Raw genomic sequence first — 12,500 nt, 5'->3', positions numbered from 1 at the left:
CTAAATTCTGGAGGCACTCGGCCATGAGCGATCTTGGAAGTTGCAGGCCATGTCTATTTATATTGCATGTGACGATGCGTCAGATCTGAAAGGGAAATCAAAGCGTCCCAAAAACCCATCAGATCCGCTCAGTACAATGCAGAAAATAGTGGGTCAATGAGTGAACTTTATTTATGTGGCTGTCCATAAAATCAATTTTCTAAAAGAAGCATCGTGATTTGAAGTTTTCATGGAACATTTTCCTCTATCAGTTAAATCGGTCATTACAACTGTCTCAAAATAATGTGACGTCATGCGCTCTCACATCCTTGGGGTTGTCTGCATGTGGATAGGCTTAAGGTGGCTTACAGTTTTCTGAAGGGAAAGATCAAGATTTTGAAATCTGTGAAATTAAAGCAACAGGATGTCTCTTCTGAAGTGTTGGTCTTGCAATTGATGTAAAATGTAATTTTACCTAACAAATAAATGCAAATCAGGGTAAATGCTAAATATAGTGTCTAAAGCTCCTGGAGGGGGGACTGGAAACTAGACATTTCAAATGCCTTTTTCTCAAAAGCTAGCCGTACAACCAGGGTTAAAATTTTAGAGTGGGGTCATGCAGCTAGTTTTTTTGAGAAAAGGCCTTTGAAGTGTCTAGGTTCCAGTCCCCCCTCCAGGAGCTTGGTCACTATATTTAGCATTTTCCCCTGATTTACATTTATTTGTTAGGTAAAATTACATTTTACATCAATAGAAGAGACATCCTGTTGCCTTAATTTCACACATTTCTAAATCTTGATTTTTTTGTAAATGGTTTGAACCCAGGAGTCATATCATTAAGTAAAGTACGATCGTCCGGGTGAGTGTAGTCCTGAGAAGGACTGTTTGAGATGACATTGACTGACGTTTCGACAACCTGAGCGGAAGTCATCTTGACTCTGAAGATGACTTCTGCTCAGGTTGTCGAAACGTCAGTCAATGTCATCTCAAACAGTCCTTCTCAGGACTACACTCACCCGGACGATCGTACTTTACTTAATGACTTGAGTTTTTTTCTCAGGAAAACTGTAGTAAGCAACCTTAACTGTGTGATCACACTATGAACATCCAGTAAAGTCCTGGATCTGGCCATAAAGATTAATTGAGTGCAATTCAACCCATGTAAACCACCCAATGGCATAAAAGCTATACACTAAGCCAGCTAAGTGCAATCTATATACATGTAAATACTCTTTTCCTATTCAAATTGTGCGGAACTGGAATAGCCTACCAGGGTCTATTGTTGAGGCTGAGGCTGAGGCTGCATGAGCCGTTTAAGAGTGCATTAGATTTTCTATCGCTTGTATTGATTGTCATTACCAAATAAGTTTGTAAATAATTTCCAATTCCATGTTTTATACATTTTATTGTACATTGTCCTTATATGACTTATACTTTTATTTAGGGAAACTTCAATATAGGGTTGGCCTATCGTAACAGGTTTTTTTTTTTTTTTGCATCTCAAATAAACTTGTTGTCATTGTCATATTGTCATTCTCAAAGGGAAACTGTAAGGTCCCCTGCTCTTGCCTTCTCCTGCAAAGCTTACTGAAGTAAACCAGAAGTCGGTTCAACTCATACATGTACTTCAAGCTTCACACTGTGGTGCTATTCATGTTCCACTTGTGTAGAGTCAAATATATATGTGCATAAATACATGTATAAATAATCTCTTCTCTCCTGTGCACTCTACAGGTGGAGTATTCCCATAAACTCACTGAAAAAAGAAGAAGAGATAGAATGAATATAAGTATGTCTGAAATAGCCCAGCTCTTGCCAAGTTCATCAGATTCAAAACAGGTAACATCAATGACAATGCTGGGAGCTGAACAAATAGTTTGATGATCGCTCAGGTTTTCTTTATAAAGTCAAAGGTTGAAAAAGTTATTCTAACTCACTAGAGACGGAACAGTGTCCAGATTGTTTACAAGGGGTGCTATGAGATGGACCAGGGGCCTAATTATCAACCTAGTGCAGTTTAGCCATAATTGAAAACCACAGGGGGAAGAACATTATTATACAGGGTGCGTACGTACGGGTCGTGGAAAACCTGGAAAGTCATTAAGTGTAAGAATTTCATTTTCCAGGCCTGGAAAGTCATGTAATTTTATGGTCGGTCATGGAAAGTCATGGAAAATTATAATAATAAATGGTATATTAGTCAATTTGCAGTTTATCAAAGAGGGATAAAATGAAATAAAGACGAGTTTCTAGCAAACAATCAGAAGTTTGGCGGACAGAGGTCGTTATTTTTTTCAAATTTGAACTGAGTTATGTCAGAAAATATCCTAAAATAAGGCTATAGTTTGGAAAATTTTGTTATGTGATGTGCTAAACTTAAGGTCATGGAAAGCTAGAGAAGGTCATATGGGAAAAGTCATTGAAAGATATGGAATTTGAAGAGCTTAAAAGAGTACGAACCCTGTTATATTATAGGAGAATAACCTCATTTGGTATATGGTATGACCTTAGTAGCACAACACATCGTTTGCTAATTTGAGTGATATTTGCTTGTTATCTACTATAGCTGGAAAAGGCGGAGATCTTGGAGAAAACAATCATTTACATCAAGAAACTCCAGGAAATCACTGGGAAGCAAGACTTAGATTCAGAGAAACGGGACGATTATAACCTTAATAATCAAGGTGATCTTATAATGAATGAAATAGTTATTATTGTTTACCCTGATAAATGAATTGAAGACATGATTTAAAAAAATGGCCGATCTTCATTGATGTCAAGCTTAATCCATCAAGGAATGGCTATTTTCTCCGGAATGAGTAGAGTAACCCCCCACTTTTTATTTCACATTTTTACTGAGAACGGGTCTTCATGGACGAGTTAACAATCAGCAAAAATCTGTGGCCTGTTTTATTGGCAATTTCATAACCCTGTACGGATTAGGAGCCATTACAAGTTGAACAGCTCACACGCATGCCTCTATGCCAGGGGCACCCAACAATATTGTTCAAAACCACTTAAACATAGCATTGTTAAACGTATATTAGTATTTAAACGGTAGATATAGGCATAATTTTATCCCCTAAAAAGTTTCATCTGTTCGGATTTCCTAGCTGAAAGTCTAGTGATCCGAAAATTATAGGGATCAAAACTTACCTTTTCGAAAAGTTTAGCCAGAAAAAAGGCTCCCGAAAATTCTAGGTGACCTTTTTAGGGTAAAAATCCTTTTAAAATAGGCAATTGTACCATTTTTCATATGTTCGAAAATCCTAGGAGAGGCAGGCAAGCAAGAAATTTTACAACAAATTTTCCGAAAATTCTAGATCTCAAATCGTCTTCCGAACAGATATTTTCCGAAAATTGACGTTGGGTGCCCCTGTCTATGCTTCAAGCGATCAAAGTTTTATGTCTTTCCAAAAGAGTACTGATTCTGTACATTTGCCCTTTTCGACAAATTAGGAGCTTAAAGTTTCGTAGTTCAGTTCGTAACTCGAGTATTACATGTATATTTGGGGAGGGGGATTCCACGTTGCAATGTAGAAGCACCGGTAAATTATGCTGCTTCGATCTACATTGATCAGATACTGCTTAAGTTACAGAGGAAGCAACTGCATGTAGGAATATGTGAACCGGATTAACCTCTGGGTTGGTTCAAGTGGGCCTCTGTTAATTGTCATGTAATTTTAATTGTCACATCACGATGTATATTGTCCAGCTTTAGACGGCTGCTTTTTATTGGTTGTTGTTGTTGTTTTTTTTTTTAACGCCAACGACCCCTCTCGTTTTCTTGCCTCGATTCTCTAGTTTTTCGTTATAATGGATTGTGCTTCTTGTCGGTTACAGGACATCAGGAGGTAACAACCACAAACGAGCAAGCACCCAGTGAGCAACCTGAGGTCATTTCAAACTACTGTAATGGTTTTAAAGACTGCATAAAAGAGGTGTTTCACTGTCTCACGAATGTTGAAGCCATGGATCTCCAACAACCTTGTTTTCGGCGACTCATGGGTCATCTTCAGCAGGAACTGCAGCTCATGTCTGGAAAGTCTGATGAAACATGCAACGGTGGAACCGATAGTTCGCCCTCAAAGGTAGATCACCATTCCTTGTCATGCAAAAGAACCTATACGGGCGAGGCTTCCTCCAGTGAGAATTTCTTATCCAAGCGTATGCGCGAAGATGATCCCTATGACAGCAATGGAAGCTACCGTCAACGTCCACAGGAAGTTGAGAGAAGTTTGAGCGTTTCTTGCGAAAGTGATCACTACAATTGTCATTTTGCACAAGAAACAACCATTCCAAATAAAGAGAAAAGTAAGGTATCTGCAGGGGTGGGGAGTGCGTTGGTTAGAAATGATTCTCCTTATTCCCATATGGAAAGCTGTGCTGTAGACAAAGGAAAAGACACTTCTTCTAATGGCAACATGTCCGACAGAGATGTGGATGGCAGTAGATGTGGAAGTGAAAATTCTGGTGGAAACCACAAGTTGCTTAACAGTAGCCTTGACATGCCTTTCGTTGCCACTCCTATCTCGCCAAGAACCCCTTACGTCGCCAGCCCGTACACAGCAGCAACATATGCCCTCCACCCATCCGGTACTCACTACCTTCCAGTTGTTCTCCATTTGCCTGTAGTACCTCCGTTTGCTGAAGTCAAAGGAGTACGTTTGAATTCGTCTCCCAATGGCCACATGGCAGCATTGAACTGTATGAGGATGGGGAGTTTTCAATATCCCTGTTTCCCTTACGGGATACCTCTCACGCCCCAAAGTATGATGGGAATGAGTGGTCTACGCAATTCCATGGGCAAACAAGAGCCCGCTGAAAGTCGGAAACAGTGTGAAGCGAAGACAAAGGAGATTGACTCATCCAGCAATGACGATGAGAGTACATCGGTTAATGTCTGCAGCTCAACAGACAAATTATATCAGTAACTTTTAAAATAGCGGTAGTTGCGTGAAAAATAAACGGCTCTTTGAGGTTGAGACATGTTTTGTCTTTAAAAGACACGAAATCAAGGATTTAAGAATTATATTTCAGAAGATTATTCCTCAACATGTCTCTAATATTAATCAACCGCGGCAGTGTACACTTTTATTATATGGCAATCAGTTCTGGGGCTAAATGGAGCAGTCTGATTGGCTGGTTTTCGGTCGGGATTTTACAGCATGGACCATTACCGTGGAAACGGTCCGTTCCCGTATTTTCTCCCCACCCGGGAAATTCAGTCAAGTTGAGCGAAACACAAGTAGTTTTGAAAAAGTAGAATTTATTTTATTGTTGTTAGTTGTTTTCAGTTATCACTGAAGTAGGATTATCGCAAGCGGAATTTAGTTTTACATGTACAGGTTACCGTTCAAAGTTCGCTGATGAAAGTTTCAACAAGCGGAGAAGTGTCTGATCGCTCAAAGAAACGATGCCATATAATGAACAACTTACTAACTTCACTTGCTCGGCACTGGACTGGGGAATATTGGCCCTCGGCTCGTTTTTGTTCGGACCTTGGTGCGCTCAGTCCGTACTGTCACGACCTCGAGCCAATGTTCCTCAATACGGCCCTCGCGCATGGTTCGTAAGAGGTTCACAAATAATTGTATCGCGTTTTTATTTGTAAATCAAATAAAAAAAATCAAAACGGACAAAAAATAAATAAATAAAAATAATTAATAACTTAACGTTATCAACGTTACTTATTTACGCTCTCGGCCCAATTGTTTCAAGGCCAATTGGCGTGAAATGATCTTCGACTAAAGGCTTTCTGTGGCGAACGTCACAAGAAGGGGACATACTTTCGAAGAAGAATTGTCATTTGTCAGTAATAAATTGCAAGGCAATAACATAACTGCATATACCCGTAATAAAATTATTATCCATTGGTGCTTTTCCAATTATGTCTTGAATCCAAATTCTACGGATTCACTTGAACCAACTACAGAACGAGCATACAACGCGATGAAAAGACTACATGTATAAGTTTGGTCAACGATTTGCGTCTGCAAGCAACGATTGGTTTTGGGTTTGCTCTTCGTTAGCCGAAAAAGATGGCGTGAGTTTTTGAGCTTAGCAGTCGTCGTCACTTCTGCCATTCTATTAAAAATCGCCGCATTTCAATCAACCTACTTCCATTAAAGAGAACTAAGGGCTGAAAGGGGTGGCTAATTGCTTTGCCCCCCTTATACCCTAAGGAGGTGGTATTTTTGTTCTTGCTCAATTTTGTGGTGCACCCTCAGACTTCAAGGAAAATGTGGTATGTCATTTGTATTCAGACCAGTGTTATCACCTGTCCTAGTGGCAGATATAGTTTTGGTGTTGCAAACCAAAACCTAGTCATTTATTTCCGATAGTCACAACTTACGCAGACGACAAAATAAACCAATCATAGCGTTTAGTAAATACGTTTCACCAGCTTATGCTATGCGCATTATTCTTTTTATCATTCTTGATTGGCTCAGCAGCTCAAAGCCTGATTAATTAAACTCCAGACGTGGGGTGGTAAATTTCTGTGCATTTCTTGATCAGGAAACGCTTTCGATTTTGGCAATTTAGCTGTCTGTATCTCTAAACTACGACCGATTCGCGTGAAGCGTTAAAGGGGCTAGGTCACGCAATTTTAGGCAATTTCAGCACTGATCGAATGGTCATAGAATTAACTAAAATATCAAAATAACTGTTCAAAACTATAGAAGAACTCTATCAAAACACAGGAAAGCCAAGAAGGGACATGGACTGACAAAACTGGAGAGGACTGAAATGGATTGAATTTGGGTAAATTTGAAAAACGTCGGCCCACCTTTTTTCAAATTGATATCAGTCTATATCAAAATGTCATTTACAAAGCTGGAAAATCATTCTCAGTTGTTATGTGGCCGTGATTTTGCAAATGAAAGACTCTTGCTCTGCCAATTTGACGTTAAGAGCTCATAATTAACAAAATTAAGCAAAATTACCTAAAATAGCGTGACCTAGCCCCTTTAAAGGAGACTCAAATCAGTTTCAACAGTTAGCAAATTGTATTGTTTGGGAGAATTGTCTCGCGTAACTGCAGTAGCATGGCACCAAAACAAGAAGCACTCTTTAATGTGACTTAGTAGGTTACTGTGGCTACAGAAGAGACTTGTAAATAATCACTATATTCAGCTATATTTTGTATTTAAACGCTTATATCTCAAAACAAACTCGGTGACCCCCCATTTTTATCGCTGGAAAGTAATTGGCAGGGTAAGATAACTCTGCAAAGTTTCAAAAAATTATCCTTCTTATATGACTCTTTAGTTGCAATGGTGACCTATTACGTCACGTTAATGAGTGCGTCTTGTTTTTAACCAAGCAGGAGGTCTGTTCGGGAGAATCTCGACCGAGGTCGTGAGTACAGACCGAACGCATTGAGGTCTGTACATACGACCGGTGTCAAGATTCTCCCAAACAGACTGACTAAGCTCGGTTAATAAGATTTTTATTATATGGCAACAAAAACACTTTAATTCGTTAATGTAACTGCTTTGTACTAATTGACATTTTGCTTGCGAACGGCGATGAGTGGTGATGAGCTGAACTTAATTCTGCCAAAGTTTGCTCTCATCATGCTTTTGGCACTTCCATAATTAAATGTCAGCCAATCAAATTCGTGAATTTGGTAGTTCCCAGTCCTTGTGAGACATAATAAAAGCAACGGACGTACCGCGAAAAGCGTAACAAGATTATTGAATATTTCCGTTCACCGTATATGGTAGTAGATTCCTACAAATTCCTTCGGATTCCTGCAATGATGTCATATTTTTCCTGCAAGGCAGTTTTCCGAATGATCGAACTAACTAGACAATTTAAGCAATTGCCTCTTTATAGACACCTGAAGAATTCAGGTGACTTAAACGGCCCGGGATTCGAACCCACGACCTCTGTGATGCCAGTGGAGTGCTCTTAGTCAAGTGAGCTATGAAGCTACTCATGCAGTTGAGAGTCGGTAAATTTGTCGCCCTGAATATTTGTGAATCGTCTGATACTTGTCCTTCTGCTGTTGTCAATAGTTAGCACCGGGCTTAATTAATAGTATCTTTGGCTAATAAACTGGAAAAAGCAACCTGCAAATGACCATTCAACAAAAATAAAGCTACAGTATTAATTGTCTTATTATTTCAGGATTCCTGCAGCCCCGCGTGGATTTGTGAAATTTCTACAAGCGCCTGGATTCCTGCAAATTCCTACAAGCGCAATAATCGTTCATTATTGGTGTTTCATTTGGTAGCGTAACATTACCATTACGCAAAACGGTGTTGTAGAGTTAATAAGACATGGCAAAGTGGCCTTTGTTATCTCAAATATAAATTCTGCTTTTGTTTTACTACTATAAGTTTAATTAGTTCAGTTTGTTGTTGTTGTTAAACTTTGTCTGTAAACTTTGTATCTTTATCGTTCATTTCATTTTGACATCTTTTAAATTAATCACCGGCGGGAACCACTAACAAGGAGCGTACAACTCCAATACTAGGTCTGTGTACCAGCATTTTCACAGATCAAGCTCGGCTCTTTTTAGACTGGTTCTTACTGAAGTAAGATTTGACTAGGAACTAGTCACCGCGCACCGGTGGCTCAATTGGTTGAGCATCGGGCTGTCATGCGGGAGGTCGTGAGTTCGACTCCGGCCGGACCAACACTCAGGGTCTTAAAATAACTGAGGAGAAAGTGCTACCTTTGTAATTACATCCGCAAATGGTTAAGACTTCTCGGATAAGGACTATAAACCGTAGGCCCCGTCTCACAACCTTTCAATGCTCACAACCCAGTGGGACGTAAAAGAACCCACACACTATTCGTAAAGAGTAGGGCATGGAGCTCCCGGTGTTGTGGTCAGGACTCATTTCATTCACTCATGTGCTGGGTGAGATCGCTAATGGACTGATAGCGGCTGCCAGGGGCGCCTATATATGCTGATGTCCGATCTCGCCCATAGATCCCTTGCTTGTAAAGCGCATTTGAATATCTTAATAGAAAATGCGCTATATAAATTCACTACCATTACTACCATTGAAGCGTCAAACCCTGCACTTCCTTGACAAATTGTAGCCTTCTTACGGCTTCAACAAATCGTACACTCTTCCTTAAAATTTTCAAGGTTCTATCCTGGTAGATCTGATTCGTTGAGGCCGTAAAAAGGCTACAATCTGTCAAGGAGGTTCAGGGTTTGACGCTTCAATCCTTCCACCTCTGTTGGTGAACGCCATTTGCCAACGCTGCCAGGGCTTTAGCTGCTACCAACAAGCTTGTCAATGACTGTAATGAAGGAGCAAGAAAAATGGAAACTTGGTGTCGTCGTCAAGACATTTCCTGGGGAAGATGGAAGAGTAAGAAGAGTACAAGTACAGTACAAGAATCCCAAACCGGGGGAAGCCGTCAATGAATATCACGGAAGAGGCTTTGTTACCGTCGAGCGAGCAGTGAACAAGTTGGTTGTTCTTATACCGAAGGAGGAAACTGAAGAAAAAAAAACTGATTGTTTCCTTTAATAATCGTAAATAAGTCCTTGAGTTGAATTCAGTATATTTTGACTTTTGACTGTAGTTATAACTTTTTCGTGCCCGGGGGAGTGTTTCGTTCTAATACGAAATTAATGCGTGACGTTTTTATGTGACATGACGTAACAATGCCTTACGTATAAGATAAGATCGTTGAAGCCGACACTACTAGTCGCAGATTTGAGAGACACCAATGGGTATGTAAATACTGTTCTTTGTTAATGTCTGTTAATCCCGGCATTTGTTAACTATAATGCTAATCTGTTAATAGATTTCGAATACTTTCCTGTAAACAAGATGAGTGAATAAACATGCAGTGGAATATTTGGAACCTTGTCGATAGTTGCGATTAGCAGTACAACTGGTACGAGTGACCACTCTCAATCCCATGGGTAATAATGTCTCGTGCAAAACTTGTGATTTGCTGGAAAGGTCTGGTTTCGCGGGAAAATCAATCTAAAAATAACTCCGGGTCTGTAAAAGCTTGGCTCCACAAATACAATGAAGTTGTACGCTCCCAGTCATGGACTCCTGTCACTGGTCAATATAGACTCCACCCCCACCCGCTGTTTCGGGAAAGGAGATCACACTCCTCAACCGATCGAGGAAGGATGATCGATCTCGAGGGAGTGGCTGAAATAGTCAATAGTAACCCCACAGGATATCTGTCACAAGTACGTTAAGGTAATATCTAAACGAGCAAGATGTAATCGAGCTTAACTAGACAGGCCCCAATTGACAGTCTTCAAAGTTTCATAATTGATCTAGCTTACTTTTAAAGTAGTTAGTGTGCACATAATTCAGAAATGGACTGACGTGAGAGTGCACTCAGAGCAGCCTGCTGAATATTTCATTAAATGATGCCGTTGTAAGTATCGAACGGCTTTATTAATTAAACTTTTGACGAGATTAAGCATGACGTTTATGTGAAACGACAAATGGTAGGCTGCTTCTCGTCATAAAAGCTTGAAAAGTATCTCCTTCAACTTGTCTAACTTTCCAAAAAGTACTTGATGCCTAAATTAAGCTGATAACAAACAAGTTTCTTCCATTTTTTTTTTGTTTTGAACCGTGAAATGCAAATTTTTGTTCAAAGTTCGCCGTTTCCCCAATTTCGACCCTAGAGCTCTTCACTTGACTGATCCGGGAGAGAAGAGCTCTGGGGAACCCTGAAACAAAGTGTCTTCTCATTGGTTTTCGTGAAGAACAATGAAAATCGTCTCTAATTGGTGCATTCATGTTAGCACGAGGAGTGAGCAGGCGCCGTAAGGTTCAAATGTATAGCCATTTTTTGGCTATAAGAACCCTACGGCGCATGTTCTCCTGCAGTTTCCCAGAGCCTTTGGTCGATCCGAGGCTCCGATGACGAGAATGATCGTTTTCCGTAAACGCGATGGTTGAATCTCTCAGGGTCAGAGTCTTTTATTAAGACCTTGCATCTGGTTGTTCAAAGGGTAATTAACGCATCCACCATCTCGATCCAGTGGGTAGCGCAATCCCTCATTTGAACGACGGAGGGCAGGTTTATATAACACCGTGAAGTCTGCTTCCAGAAATTACGCAGGGGCTACTCGAGATCTTTGTCAGCTGTTACTTTTCCTTTGTACATGAAAAGGCACAAAATTATGACTTACCTTCGTTAATTTGAAGCGTACGTTTCTAGTTAAGTATCCTGTTTTTGTACCTGTAGAACCCGACCATTTCCGAATATCGCCGAAGATTCCCGAAAATGCTCCGATGAATTCCGAATTACAAATAGGTGCCCAGTCCGTCGAACTGACTTTGATTTTAGACTCCAACAAAATACCCGGTGCAGTTCAATCGAGTATATTTGAGTGTAAATCGAATTCGATTTGTCATGCAAGTGTGTCCAGTATTTTGAATAGCGGATGAGAAATAATTCTGTGTGCATGTGATCGTGTCTTCCATCACACAGGCGTGTGAGATAAGCGTTAACGCGTGTACTTGGCAGTTGATTTCTGGCAATCGTACTGATTGATTTCAGTGGAAATATCCTGGGAAAGAGAAAAAAAACCTCATTCCCACATTGAAGACACTCATCTGGTAAAGCGGCCGTAGGCCACCCATAGTGCATCCACGTCTCTCACATAACAGTTAACACTTAAACTGAGACTTTCATATTTAGTTTGTTCGAAGACCTCAATAACTAACAAGGGTTTTTGTCAAACAGCAGAGAAATTTTAAGCATCTGAAAGTAATCTGGCAACTTGTCATTCAAACCATAAACGTAAGGTCATTTCCATTGGCTAACAACGTTTTTAGTCACTCAAATTAAGAGAGGTTTGAGTTACACATATTAAAATTCTGAAAATCGCCCTTTGCAAACACTTTCTCTGACATATCCTACTTAGCAGAATATTGTCTTTGGTTGCCGATTATCAAGTTAAAATGGGGTCATCTCTAAGTCCTGTCATTCTTCTTGTTTCAATAGCTATGTTTTGGTTTTCCTTTCCAGCTTCGTTCAAGGTAAGTTCTGGTTTTAGATGTAAAAAAATTGAACAAAATTGGGTGACATTTGATTGGATTTTTTTTTGACATAATTGGGTGTCGAAGGTTGTCTTTGCGCAGGACAATGTCAAGATACTGATCGTGCTTGTAGTAGTATGACGTTTAAATGAATGTAAACAAAGAAGTATGCCCTGTAGGTACCCCTCTACATTTTCGATTGAAGAGACAACATTTTAAGTTGGAACATGGCAGGCGTGCGTTTCCAAACGTTCTGACAAAAATTGCGTAAGCCAACGTGTTTCGCTAAGCGTCAAAAAATGACATATTATAATTCACGATTCTCGGGCCGATATCTTTCGTACAAATATAAACTTAAACAGTTTAACCTTCCTTTTTATTGACCGCTAAACTGCAGAATACCACACTTTTCATAAGTCATCCAACACGAGATATAATCGTTATGCTTACACTGTGCTTACTCGGAGCGGAACGATGCCGGAAGCCGACGGAGAACCGTGGAAGGGTGGATCACATTCTATCGAG

The 12,500-nt window shown here is 40.0% G+C and overlaps 2 protein-coding genes across 2 annotated transcripts in view; both read left to right on the top strand.

Annotated features, from left to right (window-relative positions):
- Positions 1–5,854, top strand: part of LOC138008367 (transcription factor cwo-like) — an 8,212-nt gene extending 2,358 nt beyond the window's left edge. The window contains exons 2-4 of the mRNA XM_068855682.1: positions 1,714–1,818; positions 2,546–2,663; positions 3,823–5,854. Coding sequence (XP_068711783.1) covers positions 1,714–1,818; positions 2,546–2,663; positions 3,823–4,913 — 1,314 coding nt within the window. The 3' untranslated portion in view covers positions 4,914–5,854. The remainder of the gene's footprint in view (positions 1–1,713; positions 1,819–2,545; positions 2,664–3,822) is intronic.
- Positions 5,855–11,815: 5,961 nt separating this feature from the next.
- Positions 11,816–12,500, top strand: part of LOC138006290 (acidic phospholipase A2 Cc1-PLA2-like) — a 14,766-nt gene continuing 14,081 nt past the window's right edge. The window contains exon 1 of the mRNA XM_068852528.1: positions 11,816–11,975. Coding sequence (XP_068708629.1) covers positions 11,898–11,975 — 78 coding nt within the window. The 5' untranslated portion in view covers positions 11,816–11,897. The remainder of the gene's footprint in view (positions 11,976–12,500) is intronic.

The sequence above is a fragment of the Montipora foliosa genome, chromosome 6, assembly GCF_036669935.1.
Source record: "Montipora foliosa isolate CH-2021 chromosome 6, ASM3666993v2, whole genome shotgun sequence".
NCBI classification, from domain to species: Eukaryota; Metazoa; Cnidaria; class Anthozoa; order Scleractinia; family Acroporidae; genus Montipora; species Montipora foliosa.
This window is presented reverse-complemented; position numbering and strand designations above follow the sequence as displayed.